Source organism: Cadophora gregata, assembly GCF_030347475.1.
Source record: "Cadophora gregata isolate MNR1 chromosome Unknown scaffold_7, whole genome shotgun sequence".
NCBI lineage: Eukaryota > Fungi > Ascomycota > Leotiomycetes > Helotiales > Ploettnerulaceae > Cadophora > Cadophora gregata.
This window is the reverse complement of record NW_026695930.1, coordinates 908,352-927,058: the sequence shown is the minus strand read 5'-3', so window position 1 is coordinate 927,058 and position 18,707 is coordinate 908,352. Positions and strand designations below refer to the sequence as shown.

Sequence of the window (18,707 nt, the reverse complement as noted above, 5' to 3'; positions counted from 1 at the left end):
TTGAAGTATGGTATGTGTAATCTTGTCTGGTTACAGCTTCGTTGCATGCTACGGGACAATGCTAACATTCCTACCAGCTGAAAATAGTTGGCGATGCCACATTGCAAACTCGAGGTTGGACAGCCCAGACTCCAGGCAGATATCTGCACTATTTTCTGTCAATGCCGAGTCGAGAGCTTTTTGCCTAGAGTCTTACATATCCTTCTGTGGCGTCTCTTTGCATCGCAGCCTCGATGTGCTATACCTCTCATGGCAACAAAGCCAGCCTGGCGCCACTATTCAACATCGATCAAGTTCGATCGCCATAGAAGGGAAGCCTCTCAGTCAACTCCATACTGTTGCTATCACCCTGATGCGCAATAACGAATATAATGACAATCGATTTGGAGCTCTGGTGGATTGTCTGCGGACTTTCGGAACACCTCGCAAGCTTCTCTTGTGCCTTGTCGGCCCCAATCTCCCCAATTTGTTCTCGGACATCACGGGCTTCTCTATTTCCACTGGGAAGAACGTTGTCCTTTTGGACTGGCCAAACAGAGTCGAGGAACACATGGGAGAATCTGTGGTAGGGCATGTCATTGAAGCATTGGAGGCAGAAAAGTCCAACAACCCTGGCTTCGAGATTCCCATTGTCGATGGAAGGCTGCGGTATATAACCGTCAGCAATCCTTCTCGACATGTTCTCAGAGATCCTCTTCCGTTCTAGCCTCCGGATCTGTGACATGAACGGTATGTCCCAAAATTACGTCGGCTCGTGGGAGCTGGGAGGTTCTGACATGGTCGCCGTTTCTTAGTCTTTGCATTGTTTCTTCGTGCTTGATATCTTGCAGCATACAAGCTACAAGTTTGTTGTCCATTTTCCTCTCCTATTTCTTCTTACACGGACTCGTCTCAAACACTCTGGGCCTTGCTTCCTTTCCCTTGTGGATCGGTTCAACCTATGGCATAGCCCTATTTTTGGAAGACGAAGACTGATTTCGTCCGATTACTCACCGCGATATCTTATCCTTCGGGCGTGGATATAGTGGTCCATATCTTCTGGTCGACATTCTCATGCTTTAAACTCATTCCTGGGAAAACATAAAGTGCCAAGGGGTTGTAATGTTAATGATGTGTGAAAGACTTGGCTACAGCAATACGAATATTAAACACATCTTCATGTACCAGCTTCCTGTTCGCAAAGTGAATAAAGATTTTTTTTTTGGCTGAAAGTATTTTCCGAAATGAAAGTCCATTCTAAATAACCCCTCTCGTCTCGAAGTCCGGTCCAATTTCTGTGCAGCCCTAGTTTCTCAAGAGTGGTTAGTGTTTCCCTCTGAATAGAACATTCGGCATCAGTTTCATCGTTTGATCTATAATGAATTGGTTTGGACCAAAATTCGGGAAGAATCACTCTACTAGAGAAGATTTGCTGGAAGTGCTCACCTATTATCACACGCTGTGCTCAAGGACTTGATCCTTCCATGGGCCCCGAATGTTGACGAGCACATTACCAACGTTAAGGTCGTTCAGTTGGTTGAGCACACCATATGAGATGGAAGATGAAAGAATTTGTGAGATACATCTGGAGGGAAGGCAAGAGTGAATGGCTCGCCACCTTGTCAATCGTGAAGAAAGAAGAATGAGATACCGGTATTCTCAACGCTGTTGATATTTATGTTGGTATTAACCGAAAGCGAAAATTCGATTCTTACAAAAGGGTCACTTCTCGCATCAATTAGTCAGTAGATCAAGCCTATCTTTGTTGGCAAATGTACCTAGGTAAGAAAGCCAACACCGGTCTTAATAGCTAAATGCCCTCGCTTATAGTTCTTCAAGGGATGTTTTGGGGAAATCGTGATCTACTTGCCGATGCCTAATTCATCTCAATCCAGCCTCTATCCAAAACCCCACACATTGTGGACTTTAAACCTAGAACGTCACAAGACGTGAAAAGTGAGGCTGGTACAGCTCATCTAAGATGTGACGTGCTTTATCTTTTATTTTCAAGCTCGACTCACAGAATTATTCATACTTCGCCTGGCACCATTCTCCTATTGTACATGTTCAACTGATTTCATACACGATCACTCGCCTCATCATGTTCTCGATCACTTCACTCTTCCTTTTGCTAAACTTAGTTCTCATATTTGTCCCCAGTATCCTCGCTCTACCCTCCAACAACCCGGCTTTCTCGCCCCGCCAAACAAAGCCCAGGAAGCCATATGTAAGACTTACTTTCTCGAATCATAGCCTCTTCTGCCCTCCGTACCTTAGGAATTCTCCTATTATGAAGCATATTGAATGACTTACCACCTCACAGCAACTCCGCGGCGTCCAATCCCCAATCTTCCACCTGTACCTGCAAACCCTGCCTTCCAGCAAGTCAACCAGCACCCCCATTCCCGTAATGGGCCCTGAATCTACTAGCGAATACTTCACCATCGGCAACACCATACAAAGCGTCAACAGCAGCCTGTATCTCAATATTGGGGAGAAAGTCGACGGGAGGAGCTACCTGCCGTTGAGTTTTGCGAAGACGGCTAATACGACTGCCTGGGGATTGGAGGGCGATACGGTCATCACGGTAACGGGGAGTGCATATGGGAGGCGTAAGTATTTCTTTGTGTACCTGCTGTTTTCGATGATTTACTGTTGGTATAGAGTTGGGTTCGTGAAGTCACTGCCTGGTTCCAAAATACTTTCTCTGTTTCGAGCACAGCTAGTCTGGCTGGTTTTAGCAGCCTAGAAAAAGGGAGGCTTCACGATTGATGAACAGGTCTCGCAATTTAGGCAGTCACTTGTTGATAATAGGACCGAGGATGTGACAAGTGTTTCATGGACATCATCTTTTTACCCTACTCAACAGACAAATCTAAGTGCCTATCGACAAGGGTAACACCAGTGTACTTCACGCGCTGGACTCCAAGCAGGTGCCTGTTTAGTACGTTTCGGAGATCATTCAAATTTTTTCATACTCCTCGTTAGCATTTCCTTTCAGCGTAGGCATCAATACGATTAATAGCTCAGCTCTGCTGCCTGCCTCGTTTCTACATCTTCCCATAATTTCGAACGTCAACCTAAGCAAATAAGCTAACCACTCAACTACCTCCAGAACTCAACTTCCTCGCCTGCAACTCTAGAACAAACGGCTACTACGATCTGTACCTACAGACCGGGAGCGACGTTCCAAGCGGCGTGACCTGTAGTAATTACCAGACGATTCATACACCTTGTTTGTGCTAGGTTAGAAGTGACAGATACTTGTACAGATGAGGTCGCTTGTTGAGTGAGTGAGTCTGAAGCTGCTGGAGATCAGGTCGTGTGAAGATTGGAAGGCAGGGAGGTGAGAAAAGACCCCGAAATCGTTTCGATATATATGAGCAAGTCTGTACATATCAAGACGTAACGAATATGTTGTATATATGCACCAACATAGATCTGTTTCATATCTGTATTACACATTTATTCCGCCTCTTTTCTGCTCCTCTCTCATTCTATCATCCCATTGACTCCCTAAGGAACCACGCTCGACACTCCGTCTCCCCTCAGATCCGTAAAGAATCCCGCTCCCTTAACATCCTCCATAGCAGGACTTCCCGGCGCCTTAACACCACACTTCTCCACCAAATCCCCCGCCTCATCCATCTTCCCTTGCAAGAACTTCACATAGTCGTTCATCCCACAACTGCGTCCCGGTCCGTCCTGGCATGACGGAACGGGGTACACGGCGTCGTTGAGAAGAATTCGGATGTAAATGTCTTTGTTGGCTGGATCCGGGGTTGCGGTGCTTGTTGGAGTTGCAACGGAGGATGAAGATGAGGATGTTAGAGTTGAAGTAGCGAGTGTGGTGGTAACGGAAGATGAGGTAGCCGTGGGTGTAGAGAGACACGAACAAGCGGACGAAACTCTACTGGCCAACCCACCACAGTTGCTTACAAAGGTTGGGAGTGGCAGACCTGTCGTAGCAGTGAATGTAGGGCAGAAATTCTGCACTTGCGCCGAGGCACCGATCATTTGGCGGAGACAGTTGTCGTGTGCGCAGTTTGGTGCAATCTTTTCTGCGGCCCGCTTCTCCTGTTCTCTGGCCATGACCTTTGAGGCCGAAGCTGGACAGTTAAGTCTTTCCAAAGCGACAGTTCCACGCATGTTGACGAAATGACTCGCAATATACGTATGTCCCTCTGGAATCTCGGTCGCTCCTAGAACTGTGGTATTATCCCAAACACCAGTAGCAGCACCTAATTCTGTAGTCTGTCCATCATTAATAAATGCCATAATAATCTTTGGCAACTCAAAGGTTTCTCCAGCAGCATTCGTGCCATTGACACCTGGTCCTTGCGCTAATAGTCCAACAAGGCTGTTCAGGTACGGAAGCATCATCTTGGAAGCGAGATCCACACCAGGTCCAATGCCATAGTAGTAGCGAAGATCTTGGGCGTACTCGTATTGTTTGAGTTCTGCGTCGGTGAAGATGGAGCAGAAGGGAGAGAGAATGCCAGTAATTTGAGATTCGAAACCACAAAGGTATGGGAAGATGAACACATCGGCGTCGTTGAAGACTAAATCACCCGTGATCATGGCGTTGAGACGGGCTGTGATGGGGGGGAGGAAGATAGATTTGTACGTTGTCACTTTTCATATCGGTTAGTATTGCAAAGTTGTTGTACATCCAGGGCAACGAGAATAGGGGGTCAGATAGGACTTACTATAATCACCACCATTGCCATCCACAAAGTTCGGGCAAAGGTTACTCGGTGACAGCGAGTTGAACAAAGCATTTGGAGAAGCCGTAGCATTGACTGTGATGACTTGTCCCAGGTTAGTGGCAAGATGGCCCATGAAGCCTCGAACAAAACTCTGAGCAGTCTGTACCACGCGAGCATACAGATTAGCCCAAACGATGAATTTGTCTCCGTATGAATACAGGTTGGGATATCTATCCACATTAGTCAGCTGTGTGGTCATAGATAGGAACAATGAGGACTGACCTGGTTCTCAACCGGTAACCCATATCATGTGCCTCCTTGTAGCCAGTAGTACTCTCCTGAGCAATTTGCGCAGAAGGGTCCGTCAGCACTGGTTTCCAGGTGTGAAAGAATGCCATGCTGCCAGTGGCTTGGAAGGATGCGTTTTGCACCTGTTTTCATTAGCACCAGGACCGTCTAGGTCAAGCCAGGAGGAAGTTACTGACCTTGTTGTAAAGTGCGGTCCACTCAGCATATGCCCCAGTATCAGGGTATCTGCTGCCGTGTCTCGAACTATACGCAACCTGCTCGACGGTACAGCCCTCGGGGACCTCATTGCTGATACCATGGATATTGGGTCCTGTATTGATCAGCACTGATTCCGCACCCTCGTCCATTCTTTCTATAATCGCTTGCCCCCACTCCCAAGAACTAGAGAAACTGAAAGCAGCGAACTTACCAGCAAAGTAAGGACTGTTAGCCGCAAGCCACTGCAATGGCTCCTTCGCAGAGTCACTTGCAGGAAGCAAGATGTCATTCGGCGGAGCCAGAAAAATCTGTGCACCAACCACTTGAATCCTAGCAGCAAGTAACAAAGCACCAGCGAACTTAAGTGAGCTGAGGACTGCCATTGTTGCTTCTTCTTCTGCCCTATTCCTGTTACCGAATCAAGGAAGATGTGAAGTCAAACAAAGACCCAAAGACCAAAGACAGCAGAGGTAAGGAACAAAAAGTCAAAAGCTCAAGTCAGAGTATGGAATAGGACATACTTATAGACTTTCCTCTAGGATCCCAAGATCCCAAGACCGAGGTGTCGGCACACAAACCGATTGGGGGACCACCACCGTTACCACGTTGTACGCTGCTAGGCATTGACCTGACAAGAAACGAAGCCGCTAAACTCCTCTCCGCGATTTTGTAGATCATTGATAGAGCACGTGGGTTGATGATCTGGTTGTCCGATGTGCGTGAGTTTATCGCTCGGAGATGATGCCCGCATATTGCCCGGGGACCCATCCCCTGCCAAGATAACACTCCACACTTCATATATCCTCGCTTTTGTGCTCGTGAAAGAAACTGGGCTGCTCCACAACAGGGCATGCCTTGCATGAGGTGTCGGTTTACCGGATCGAAGATATCAGGGCTAGATACGCATTGAATGTGATTTTGGGTTTCTAAACCGTTTAGTGACAACCTTTCCTTCATTGGTTTTTGTAGAGAAACATGCTCAGCTATGAATGAAAAGGAAACCGCAAAACCTAAAAGAGAACGCAGTAGAAAAGAGTTTGTATGATTGAAGACCGGTTAATTGATCGATAAACGACAACGTGTTGACCTATCCTCCAAGCAAAACAGCCAGCTAAAAACAAGCCAGATATCCGTTCTCTGAAAGAGACCACCCAATCGCTCGACCGCTACCAGAACTTTTCGGAATGTAAACACGTTGTGGGACAGGAAAACACGGGAAATGGCCCTGCTCGAGTCTTCTTCGTCTTGATCAAATTCGTCAAGTTCGTGATGTACGCACAAATTGTCTGTAGAACGCTAGTATGGGTCAGCGCAAGTCTCCTTTAAGAATTGAAGCTGCATACCTTAGAAGCACTTGCGGTGGACGATGGAAGGTCCGCTCTCGTCGTACTCTTGCTTCGAGATCCACATTTGCTGGAAGGTAGATAGGGAGGCGAGAATAGAACCACCGATCCAGACGGAGTACTTTCGCTCGGGTGGTGCGATAATCTTGACCTTCATGGAGGATGGTGCAAGAGCGGTGATTTCCTTTTGCATACGGTCGGAGATACCTGGGTACATAGTGGTTCCACCAGACTAGATTCGATCAGCGAGGTTCGTTTGGCTTCGCAGATTTCAAGACTCACCATGACGATGTTACCATAGAGATCCTTACGGACATCAACGTCACACTTCATAATGGAGTTGAAGGTTGTGACGTGGATACCACCAGACTCAAGACCCAAGACAGATGGCTGGAAGAGCGCCTCAGGAGCACGGAAACGCTCGTTACCAATGGTGATGACTTGTCCATCAGGAAGCTCGTAGGACTTCTCCAAGCTGGAGGACTGGCTGGCGGTTTGGATTTCTTGCTCAAAGTCAAGGGCGACGTAGCAGAGTTTCTCCTTGATGTCACGAACGATTTCTCGCTCGGCAGTGGTGGAGAAAGTGTAACCACGCTCGGCCAAGATCTTCATCAGGTAATCGGTCAAATCGCGACCAGCCATATCAACACGAGCAATGGCGTGAGGAAGAGAGAAACCCTCGTAGATGGGGACGACGTGAGTAACTCCATCACCGGAATCAAGAACGATACCGGTGGTACGTCCGGAAGCGTAGAGGGAGAGAACGGCTTGAATGGAGACGTAGAAGGCTGGTGCGTTAAAAGTCTCGAAAACAATCTGGGTCATCTTCTCTCTGTTCGACTTGGGGTTGATTGGGGCCTCGGTAAGAAGAACTGGGTGCTCCTCGGGGGCTACACGCAGCTCGTTGTAGAAAGTGTGATGCCAGATCTTCTCCATATCGTCCCAGTTGGTAACAACACCGTGCTCAATGGGATATCTCAGGGTGAGAATACCACGCTTGGACTGTGCTTCATCACCAACGTAGGAGTCTTTTTGACCCATACCAATCATGATACTGCAGTCTTCGTCAGTTTCGAATTCTTTGTACGCTGCCCGCGCAGGCGGAATAGCGGGGTCAGAAGGCCTTACCCATGGTGACGAGGACGACCAACAATGGATGCTGTGGTGATTGTTAGCTGTGATATTCGTCAAGACCGATGAATCGCAATCGAGCAGAGCTAGAGATTTTGCGACTACCAGTCGTTCTAGCTGGTGGAAATCTTACGGAACACAGCTCTGGGAGCATCATCACCGGCGAAACCGGCCTTGCACATTCCGGAACTGCAGAATCCGTCAGTCACATCCCTCAACAATATATTGTATTCGAGTATCGATGCTATCGAATCAAGAGGCTTGATAGGAAGAGTCCAAGCATTCGTTCCCAGCTAAAATTCCGGGCTGGGAGCCTCCAGGCGGGAGCTTACCCATTGTCAATGACGAGAGCTGCGACTTCTTCTGTAGATAGCAAGCAGCATTAGCAAATATCCAAGGAGGTCCAGCCCGATGCGCTGAAGGTCTAATCGCAGTAATGGGGATGGGAGGTCTGCTTACCCTCCATGGCTGCTGATTACGACTGAGCGTCAAATAAAAGTGAGTATTTGTGGGATGGCGGTGTGAGGTCCTCACGACGATAAGATCGAGAGAACAAAGAATAGATGGCGGAGGACGACGAAGGGATGTTCGTGGTCTGGAGTGGACTCGAAAGGAGGTGGAAATTTCTTGACGAGGTTGAAGTGAAGTTGAAGTGGAGGAGACAAGGACAAGTGCAAGCAGGCGGAGGACGATGCGATGTCACAGCGAACGAACGAGGTCGGGTTGTGTGGGCCGCGACTGCTTGATCGGGGAAGGCGAAGCAGGATGTTGATTGGACTGGAGAGTATGCCGCTTTAAGGGGCAAGGAGAAGGAGAAGGAGAAGGATCTCGAAGTCTGGCGAGACTGGCGAGCCTGGGCGGATGCAGCAGTGAGTGAACAAAGAGCGGCGACGGGGATGTAAGTACGAACAGCTGTCCGTTGATGACAGTGGCTGGGAAGGATAGGCAAGAGTGGTTAGGTAGAGTCAGTCCGCTTTTGAAATTCAGGTCAATTCCAGTCAAGGCCGAGTTATGTCGGCGTTGGACCTGTTCAAATAATGAGGTGGCTAGCTATGAAGGATCCAAAGGCTCATGCTAATGCTATGCTCAACAATATCCCAACCTGGCCAAGCCGAGACACATCCACTTCACACCGCAAGTCAACAAGCAGGCAGGCAAGTCAGCACAGACAACCTGGGATCAATCTGAATCCCCTCAAATCCCATCTCATAGTCGGAAGCCTGCAAGGCAACACCAAAACCGTTCCATGGAATATTTCTGTATCGCCGCCAAACGCGCGTCAACCAACATCCGTCGCCGCCTTTTCTACTATATTTACATCCAGCCAAGCAGGCACTTGTGCTTGTCAGACACACAACCGCATCATCCCTCCCTCTTTGACTTCTCTTTGTGATGTAAATATGTCTTGCGTACGTATGCAAGGGCAGCACCATTGAAGCTCATAATAAAATTCAGCCACCAGCCACCAGCGGATCGGCTGGGCTTTGGAATTCCGATTTCCCCATCGATTCGAGGAGACCTCGACAGCTGTGCCCTACGGCGCCCCAGGGACCAACTTGACGCAATTAATGAGGGGCAACTCATGGTGGGGTAAATCGCATCACTCGATTTCGGGTTGAGCCTGCCAAATAAATTAATGCATGAATTGTATTCGCCACATGAAACTCAGCACTGTCATGGTTTGTTGTTCAATTAAGCTCAAGGTTAGGAGATCCTTAGTCCAGCAACGTACCATGGTTGAGTTGGGAGTGACAGGAGGAACGATGATGTAGTATCACGTGGGAGCGTACTTTGACGGCCAAAATGTGTAACCAAAGTTAGACAAATTAATGGAAAATGGTGATGATGATTTCTATGGCCATAGTCTCCAGTACCTTGCTCATGAATGTTCTATTACAAAACCAATACCAAAAGTGCCATGCTCATCCAAGCATGATACTCAACTCGGAACATATATTTTCCGTTCCGTACAAAAGTTCAGAAGCATCCAGCAACATCTCGAACAACCTCAATTTAAAATCTTGAAATCACTAAGTACAAACCGCGACTACCGCCCCAAAAGTCAATGTTTTAAATATTAGACCTCACTTAAGTATTCTCGTCGCCTCATACAAACACAATTTGAGAATCTCCATCAGCGAATCTCAATCCTTCCAAGGGCAAACAAAAATTACCCCTCCATCAACCCACACCTCACTGCCACAAACCACAATACGCCGTCACAATGGATCCAAATCTCCAATCCCTCCTAAAATGGAGCGTCGAAAATACCTCCACCTCCACAGCCACACCTCCCTCAGCAGACGGCAGTACCCCCTCCTCCCGGCCCATCAACCCCGACGCGCTCAACGCCCTCTTCGGAGGCCCCAGCGACGCCGACCTCATGAACCTCTCCATGTCCGCGATCCTCTCCACCGATCCCGAAATAAAGCTCGAAGACAAGCTCATCGCCTTCGACAACTTCGAGCAGCTCATTGAGAACCTCGACAACGCCAATAACCTGTCCCCGCTATCCCTCTGGGCGCCATTACTGTCTTGCTTGAAGCACGAGGAGGCGGAGATTAGGAAGATGGCGGCGTGGTGTGTGGGAACCGCGGTGCAGAATAATGAGAAGAGTCAGGAGAAGCTGGTTGAGATGGGGGAGACTGGTATCCCGGAGTTGGTGAGGGTTGCGAGGAGGGAGGGCGAGGAGGAGAGTGTGAGGAGGAAGGCGTGTTATGCGTTGAGTAGTGCGTGCAGGAATTTTCAGCCAGCCATGGATCTTTTGACGACGGAGATGGGAGGGGAGAAGGTGGATGCGGCGGATATGGATGAGGTTGATGTGTTGATTGGGGGTTTGAGGGATGGGGCTAAGTCTGGTGGAAAGGCATGATTTATAGGATCCTGAGAGTCGGTGAATTGCTTGCATTTGAATGGCGTTTAGGAAGTTGAAGGCAGGTTCAAAACTTTGGGATGGCTATAAAGGCTCATAGCAATGGAAGTGGGTGGAGAGCATGGCTTCTGGATTTTGAGGCAGGCGAGCAGCGGACTGTCTCCAGCTGTGCTTCTCCGGAAAGGTTATAGAATGGATTGTATGTCGAGCTACTGAGCTCCAGATACCCTGATAGAAAAGCTTCGAAGCAATTGCACAATGACGAGCTGATACATCAGTATTTTACATACCATTTGGTGCGGTGTGATTTATGTCATACAATGTGTTGATTTACAACTAGTATACATGGTGTACATTCTATCCGCACCCCTCTAACTCCTCCCAGACCTCTAGTCAATCAACTTTCCATAAAATGGAACACCCATAGCAGTCATAAGTAATCTGGCATGTCTATCAGAAGTCGCTGAGGTCTTAACCGTAACGTGGAATCCTGGAATGAGCTTTGGTGGGTACATCTTAAATAATCTGTTAGTATATGAAGCATAGACCACAGGTAAAGACTCAGCTTACATCGTAGTTTATCTCAACTTCCGGGAATAAAATTGCTCCCTCTCTTGTGAAACCCCAAGTGATATTTCCACTGCTATCACCAGTAGATCCTGTATCCAGTTAGTCAAGCTCAAAATTCAGTTGAACAGCTTAAGCTTACCCTTCACACCCGGCCAATCCTTAATCCTTGGGAAGACCAGATTTATACACTTATCCACAAACTCATACGCTTGGTCTCCCCTCATCGTACATGTCAATGAAATCGGCATCTGCTCACGAATCCCAAACTGCGAGACACTATGCTTCGCCTTATGCACCACGGGCTCTACCCCGGTGATAGCCTGCAACATCATACCCGCTACATGCAAATGCGATGAATCGTCGATAGCTCCCTTCACCATACTGTGCACTGTAACCTCCTCAATCTTGGGGATGTTGCGGAAAGTGATATCCTTCTCCACGATCCGCAACTTCTCTCCTGGACCTCGTGGTCCACGCTTCGGTCGGCCCTTGTGATATGGAGAGCTGTCGTCCCAAGTCCTTAGTCGTTCTGCTTTGGGGACTTTGACTGTTCCAGGAGGTGTGTGGACGTATGCGATGGTCATGAGATCTGGTGCGATCATGGCCTGGTAGGTCTGTTCGAAACGGCTGCTATTGAATGGGCCGGGGACGAATTCTCTGGAAGCAGGGTCGGATTTGGGAGGAGGTTGATGGGGATGTAGAGGGCCGCGATAGTATCTTGGAGATTTGAATTGGTAGCTATGAGAGTGTCAGTAAATACAGATCTAGACATGCTTCGCCCACCCATTTCGAGCTTACCGACTGGCAGGAAGCTGCGTCCTTCTCCCCTGAGTCCTCTTGATCGGATCAAAACTCTTCACTTTCTCATCCACAGCTCCATTGGACAGAAGTGATGATTTGGACTCCAGGTCCTGGAAATCCTCAGATGTCTCCTGTGCCCCTGCTTCTGTTGAAGCAAACCGTCTGCAGCTTCGAGTTGTAGAGAGAGTCGCAGGTCTAGCATCTCTTGTTGTCAACCTCCGCAGAGCTGACGGCAGCTCCCTCAAAGCCATTGCAATAGTTCGAGGTATCGTATTCCTGGTCGTCCCAAAATCTCCTTGGACTTCTGTCACTGAGGCATCAAATAGCGAGGCAGAAAAATAGTTGTGGCTAGCGGGCAGCTGTGATTGGCCAGGTCGGCTTCCGCTCATACAGTAGCTAATTACGTCGGGGCGACGGGCCTCCCTGATCGATCCGGCAGGGATCCAGCAGGTCCCCTACACTGCACTGCACTGCACTGCACTCACTCACGTATTCGGTCACTCACTCCACAGCTCGCCTCGACTTCGCAGCCTTCAGTACAAGTACGCCGGCACTGACTGACTGACTCCTGGACTGGACTGGACTGGACTGGTGGGGTTGAAAGACCAACGCCTCTCCTCTCCTCTCCTCTCCCAACCTAACGTTGCTTGCCTACTTCCAAGGTGACGACTCTCTTTTGGCACTCTCAAATTCTGCCGAACACCTACTTGGCATGGAATCACGCTGAAAAGCCACAGAGGAGAACCAAGCTGTTCTACTTCGAAATCCTTCTGTGACCCCGCCATAAGAACAGCGCAACATTACATGAAAGTTCGAGCGAACAATTCAGTCAAGACACAATTGTTTCCCCCACGGCGGATCTCAGAATATAGAAGCACCCAGACAAACACACACCATGAACATTAATCGTCTCATGAGTAGGCGGGACAAGGATGGAAGTTCGCATCGCCGAGAGAAGTCGCGCGACAAGAGCACAGACAAGAGTACAGACAGAAAGGTAATGTAGCTGGCAACCCCGTCTATTTCGTCCCTTTACTGCTCATTGCTCATGCTGGAATTAAGCCCCAGCATGCGCATTCTTTTTCATCTCTGTCCAAAGCTTTTTCGAATGCAAGCAGCAAATCCAGCCCGCTCGTTCGAATTTCGCGGATTGTTGTACAAGGCATTGGCGCTGACTTTGGACCTCGTTTCCAACTGCAGTCCCGACCTATCTCTAGCGATGGACTTTTGTCTATCTTCAAGCCTGATCCCCAGAAAAAGCTCGAAAAGGAACACGCGAAGGAATATGCGAGCAAGGTATGCAACTCTGGACGTGGCAGGCTACAGGGACGCATACTGACTTGGGATTCTAGGTTCAAGCAGTCAAGCAGCGATTGAAGCAGGAAGGGATTACAGACGTGAAGGAGGAGCATATTAACTTTGCCCTGGGATCCCATAATGCGGATGGAAGTGTCGAGAAGGCTGTGCAGATGCTACGCATTTTCCAGCAGTCCCTCGAAGGACTTATCAAGCCTTATAGCCCCGACGTGTACATGCGAGGGGCCATAAACCGGAATGCGGTCACTTGCTATATCGACTCGCTATTATTCGCAATGTTCGGCAGGCTAGACAGTTTCGAACCCATCATACTACGAGGATTTGAGCAGGAACCGAAGCGTCGCCTTGCTGCGATCTTGAGAGTCTACGTTAATATGCTGAGGCAGGGAATATTAATCCATACTGATATCGTATGCTAGAACTTCCATTCTACACACCCATTACTAACGGGCACCGTAGACTGAGCAGCTACAAAAGGCGTTGGCAGAGTGTGGCTGGGAAGAGGCAATAAGTCCTGACCAGCAAGATGTTTCCGAAGCTTTCAACCAACTTGCAAGTATTCTCGAGCTACCATTACTCTCTTTGAAGGTGGACCTGTTTCACTTTGGCCGAGACGACGACCCAGACGATCATAAGGTCATTGAAGAGCGCCTCCTTGACGTTGCAGTACCAGATGAGCCACCGGAAGGAAGGTCGCACGTTCGACTAGAAGATTGTCTGGAGAACTATTTCAACAACCGTGTGCTTGTATTGAGACGACTAGAACGCACAAACACGAATTCGTCTCTCAAGCCTTCGAGCTCGCATTACGAGGAGAAGGGTGAGGCATCAGCCCTACCACACATCAACGTCAACGTCAACGAATTAAATTGGTCAACGCCTGATTCTCCCATTACCCCAGGTACTCCTCTTACTCCAAATGGTGGCCGAGATGGTGGACGAGACCGTGCGACTAGTATCATTCGACATGTAGTGATCCAGGAAGAGGGAGATCCTGATGCTGCAGCTGAAGCTGGTACGACGGTTGTGGAGGTTGATGGCAACGCTAGCATCATTTCTGGTAGCGAGGCGTTACGCAAAGGTTCTGTTCGCAAGGAGATCATGATGCCTGCGTGGCAATTCTTCAATCTAATACGTCCGTCGCCATTTTCACTACATATTCTGCCATATTTTTTAGATCCTTGCGAAAGACATGTACTAATTGGTGATATAGCTTGGTCTACGGACAGTCAGACGAAGAGTGATGCTGCCGTTGCTGCTCACCTGAAATCAAAACCAGTTCTGGGAATCTGTTTGAAGCGATACGGTTTCAATAAAGGCCAACCCTTTCGAAAGAATACTCTCATCGACATTCCTTTGGATATTCGATTACCTCATTTCATCAACGACCATGGCGAAGTCGATGAAGATGGTCCATTGATCGGACAGTTCAAACTCTCTCTGCAATCAGTTGTGTGTCACCGAGGCAACTCGACCAATTCCGGGCATTATATTTCCTTCATCCGCGGTACGACTCCAATTGTCGACGGAGACTCGAGGTCGAAACGGAAACTCAGTGATACGAATCGACCCCCTCATTATTCTGAAGAGCGTTGGATCAAGTCAGATGATCTTGCTTGTCCTCGGGTCATAAACGTGGATATTGAGGAGGCTCTTAAAAACGAAATGCCTTATCTACTGTTCTACCAAGTCCAACCCTACGAGAACGTGTCGCCTCCGCCAGGGCCCGAGCCAGATATCGAACCTCCTTCGTATACCGATACATCCTTCAAGGTCAGCCTCACAGAGAGCACACCGGTTGACAATCAGCCAGGCTATTTTGATGGCGCTAGAGACGAGCCTGCTCCTAGTGTCAGGGTTTCCAACGAGCTCGAACGGCCGCAAACCCCACGACAAAGCATCAACCTTCCAGACGATCGAGCCGAATTCCGACGAGGTAGCCTGGCTTTCACCGAGAACAGCATGACGAGCACTTCCAGCAGCCTATTAGGAACTTCGACCCCAGTGACTCCTATCGAGGAAACGACTGCTCAAAGAATGTCACGAGCTGCTTCTCGATTCACAAAGCTACCTAACAGAAGCCGTCCAACAAGTCAATCAGGGGAGAATCGGGTGGAGAACCGCATTAGTGCCACATTCTCACGTCTGAACTTGATGAAGAGCAAAGAAGGGCTCAATAACCCCGAGAATGTCAAACATTCTATGAGTACCGGAGATGTCACATCAGAGCCACGAAAATCAATCACCTCCGACGAATATCAAAATGAATTTAAAGCCCACCTTGCTGAAGGCCCTCCTGTTATCGAGCGTTCCAAGAGCAAGAAAGAGAAGAAGCGAGACAAGAGTAAGGGTCCAAGCGAAAAACTAGACGGAACCCATCATCATGGCCACTCGCACAAAGAAAAGGGGACGGGGAAAGGGAAGGTGAAAGACGGCGTTCCGGACAGGGAGTGTAACATTATGTAAATAGGCGCTTCTTTTCGGCTTGTTTTTGTATACATATGGGAGGAGTCTACTTTGGCGCTCCATGGATGCATTGCATGAGCGGCTGGGCTGGGACAGGACAGAAACATGATAGAGCGAGCATCTTCATCGGCTGGCGTACAGGGTTGCCTGCCTTCGAGCAAGGCTTTTAGTTTGGGCGTGTCAATGTTTTCTGGAAAGCTAATTGTTATGTTTCTGTTGAAGTACTGGAAGGTGTGGACATTGGACTCTAGATGGGGCGAGCTGTGGGAGCAAAGGGCATTGCATTCTCATATGTGGGATTGGGTCGAATATCCAATACATTTCATCTGAGCTCATGCGAGGACAGCAGAGACCCCAAAGTTTTGTCATGATTCCAATTTCAGGTCAAACATAACGGCACAATTTTCAAGGCCCCTCTGCGCTCGGAGTCGATATATACCACATTGCCAATGCCGACATAGGTCTGCTCCAAGTGTCCATTCCCAACAATTTCACAGGACATTCAGCCCTTTGGGTGTCTTACCATGACCCCTCTAACTGACCAATGGACGGCTTCCCAATGGAAGGTGCTGCTGAACATCAAGCTTCCTCCCCGACATACCCCAACTCCACAGCAACCTTTACCCCACAGCCTCCCCAAAAGCCACCAGTGTCCCCGCTCTGTAGCAGGAAAGTCTCTCTGACCCCACCATCGCCATGTACAAGTTGAGAAACAATGTGATATTTTCCTTGCAACACTTTTTCATTTTCCTGTTTGCTTCCTCAACTTTTTGTGCCCTTCCCTCCACTTTCTCATAATATGATCACTTACATTCATCGTCTCTTTCAATTACAAATATCTGAATAGGGACGGTATAGAACAGGTAGCGATGGCACTCCTTATCCTCCTGCCTCTGCTGCTCCTGATCTGTCTCCCACCTTCTATATCGCCCCAGCGCTCCTCGATCCACTTCGGTATATCCCTGGTCCTTTCTGGGCAAGGTTCACGCGCTTATGGAAACTGATTGAAATTTATGGCGGGGAGTTTGAGAAGACAAATATTCAGCTGCATAAACGATATGGTGAGTTTTGCGGGTTTGGTTAAACGCTCTGCCTTGGGTTTCTGCAAACTTGTCCTGTCGGACATGGTACTTGACGAAAATGCGATTAAATCAAGAGAAACTTGAAAGAGAATAAATTTGTTGCTGATGTCTTTCGTGTGTTCAATTTAGGACCCATTGTTCGAATTGCCCCCGGCGAATACAGTATCGATGACCCCGAGGCTACGAAGGAGATTTATGGCTTGGGCGGGAATTTCGTGAAAGTATGCTTGTTTCAACAAGACCATTCGTTCACAAGCTTACTAGCTCCTTAAGAGTCCATGGTACATTGCAAGCAGCAATCCGGATCCTCATGCAACGCCCGACCTGTTCACTGATCTCGATCCAAAACGGCATGCGGCAAATAGGAGGAAAGTGGCTGCGCTGTACTCTATGACGAATCTAGTGCAGATGGAGCCGTTTGTTGATGAGTGTTCTGAGTTATTGATCAAGAGATTTAGGGAGTTTGGGGTGGCAGGGAAAGAGGTGGATATGGCGCGTTGGTTGCAGTGTTATGCTTTCGATGTTATTGGGCATATTTCTGTACGTACCGCAAATTTTGTTGCTTTCACCCCATTCCGCGACATTGTTTTCTTCTACTTCTTTTGTGTACTTGGATGTCGCTTTGGCTGACTCGGCACATTCCAGCTAGCAGACCGGTTCGGCTTCCTCGATGCCGGCGAAGATATATCCGGCATGATGGCCGCCATCGATGATTACCTCTCTTATCTCACCCACGTCGGAGTCTTCTCTGAGTTCCATCGGACAATCGCCGGCCTCCTCTCCCACTTCTCTCAGAATGACACCGGAATGTCTGCCATCCGTAAATTTGCTCAAGCTCAACTATCCAAACGTAAATTCGAAATCATTCGGTCGGACAAGAGGAACTCCAATCAGGGCGACTTTATCACCAAGCTCTTGCAACTACATGAAGCTGACCCGTCCAAAGTTGGCATGAAGGATGTTTTTATCACACTCATTACAAACATTGGTGCTGGCTCTGACACAACATCTGTCAGTCTCGGCTCTGTGATTTATCACCTCTGCCGAAATCCAGATACAATGCATACTTTACGGAAAGAAATCGACGACATGGAGAAAGCAGGCCGTAACTCCAATCCCGTGACATTCATCCAGACTCAACAGATGCCGTACTTGCAGGCTGTTATCAAGGAGGCGCTGAGAATTCATCCGGCTACGGGGTTGCCGCTTGGGAGAGTTGTTCCCAAGGGTGGGAAGGTTATTGCTGGGCAGCTGTTTCCGGAAGGTGTAAGCGCTGCGTAATAGTGCCCTGATAGATGAACTTCTTCTGATATACTTGGCAGAGCGTCGTAGGTATCAACTCTTGGGTAGCACACGCGAATACCCATATATTTGGGCCCGATGCGGCAGTGTTTCGACCTGAGCGATGGCTGGAGAGTAAAGAGAAGAGTACTATGCTGGACAAGTATTTCTTTAGCGTAAGCTATACAGTCCCTCATCTCAATCTCTTAGACAAATGAATCAAATTACTAATAAGAAGCAATAGTTCGGCATGGGATCTCGCACTTGCATAGGCAAGAACATCAGTCTTTTGGAGATGGCGAAACTCATTCCGCAACTCGTGAGGAATTTTGATATTGAGCTAGTGAATTCGGGAAAGGAATGGAAAACGACGAATAAATGGTTTGTGAAACAAGGTGATTTCTTTTGTAAGGTTAGGTTGAGAGAGGGTGATTCTTAGTGGATGTTGAGATGTAGTGTACGAAGTGTTGTGAATGTGGGCAGAACAAAATCTTGCATCTTCCTCATTGAATCCGCAGAAGCAAATCTCAGATTACTGACGAATTTTCTGCAACGCCCAGAATTGTATGCTTCATATCTGATATTGTATTGTATTGGATGTTCAAAATTTTGGTCCGAGCAATCAAACTCAGTCATCGTACACGACCTT

At 48.3% G+C, this 18,707-nt stretch overlaps 7 protein-coding genes across 7 annotated transcripts; 4 read left to right on the top strand and 3 right to left on the bottom strand.

Moving 5' to 3' along the window:
* Nucleotides 1-7: 7 nt before the first annotated feature.
* ONS95_013058 (uncharacterized protein) lies at nucleotides 8-706 on the top strand (the record flags this gene model as incomplete). Its single annotated transcript, XM_058506688.1, has 1 exon — nucleotides 8-706. One exon carries the CDS (start codon nucleotides 8-10, stop codon nucleotides 704-706), a length of 699 nt encoding a protein of 232 aa, XP_058357418.1.
* A 2,789-nt stretch (nucleotides 707-3,495) lies between these two features.
* ONS95_013057 (uncharacterized protein) lies at nucleotides 3,496-5,578 on the bottom strand (the record flags this gene model as incomplete). The annotated part of the gene is made up of 5 exons (XM_058506687.1): nucleotides 3,496-4,613; nucleotides 4,689-4,918; nucleotides 4,971-5,119; nucleotides 5,174-5,307; nucleotides 5,407-5,578. The coding sequence occupies 5 exons, from the start codon at nucleotides 5,576-5,578 to the stop codon at nucleotides 3,496-3,498; spliced, it is 1,803 nt and encodes a 600-aa protein (XP_058357417.1).
* A 961-nt stretch (nucleotides 5,579-6,539) lies between these two features.
* On the bottom strand, nucleotides 6,540-8,135 carry ACT1 (actin; the record flags this gene model as incomplete). The annotated part of the gene is made up of 6 exons (XM_058506686.1): nucleotides 6,540-6,770; nucleotides 6,821-7,592; nucleotides 7,667-7,697; nucleotides 7,803-7,858; nucleotides 8,002-8,032; nucleotides 8,129-8,135. The coding sequence occupies 6 exons, from the start codon at nucleotides 8,133-8,135 to the stop codon at nucleotides 6,540-6,542; spliced, it is 1,128 nt and encodes a 375-aa protein (XP_058357416.1).
* A 1,563-nt stretch (nucleotides 8,136-9,698) lies between these two features.
* On the bottom strand, nucleotides 9,699-12,191 carry ONS95_013054 (uncharacterized protein). Its single transcript, XM_058506684.1, has 4 exons — nucleotides 11,910-12,191; nucleotides 11,251-11,849; nucleotides 11,112-11,200; nucleotides 9,699-11,056 (listed from the first exon to the last, which is right to left on the bottom strand). Exons 1-4 carry the CDS (start codon nucleotides 12,161-12,163, stop codon nucleotides 10,931-10,933), a joined length of 1,068 nt encoding a protein of 355 aa, XP_058357414.1. The 5' UTR covers nucleotides 12,164-12,191; the 3' UTR covers nucleotides 9,699-10,930.
* On the top strand, nucleotides 9,894-10,541 carry FES1_2 (hsp70 nucleotide exchange factor fes1; the record flags this gene model as incomplete). The annotated part of the gene is made up of 1 exon (XM_058506685.1): nucleotides 9,894-10,541. The coding sequence occupies one exon, from the start codon at nucleotides 9,894-9,896 to the stop codon at nucleotides 10,539-10,541; it is 648 nt and encodes a 215-aa protein (XP_058357415.1).
* Nucleotides 12,192-12,807: 616 nt separating the features above from the next.
* Nucleotides 12,808-15,695, top strand: ONS95_013053 (uncharacterized protein; the record flags this gene model as incomplete). The annotated part of the gene is made up of 5 exons (XM_058506683.1): nucleotides 12,808-12,909; nucleotides 13,113-13,208; nucleotides 13,265-13,639; nucleotides 13,689-14,364; nucleotides 14,443-15,695. 5 exons carry the CDS (start codon nucleotides 12,808-12,810, stop codon nucleotides 15,693-15,695), a joined length of 2,502 nt encoding a protein of 833 aa, XP_058357413.1.
* A 1,104-nt stretch (nucleotides 15,696-16,799) lies between these two features.
* Nucleotides 16,800-18,671, top strand: ONS95_013052 (uncharacterized protein). The gene is made up of 5 exons (XM_058506682.1): nucleotides 16,800-16,998; nucleotides 17,051-17,317; nucleotides 17,423-18,043; nucleotides 18,100-18,234; nucleotides 18,303-18,671. The coding sequence occupies exons 2-5, from the start codon at nucleotides 17,168-17,170 to the stop codon at nucleotides 18,495-18,497; spliced, it is 1,101 nt and encodes a 366-aa protein (XP_058357412.1). The 5' UTR covers nucleotides 16,800-16,998; nucleotides 17,051-17,167; the 3' UTR covers nucleotides 18,498-18,671.
* The last annotated feature ends 36 nt before the right edge of the window (nucleotides 18,672-18,707 follow it).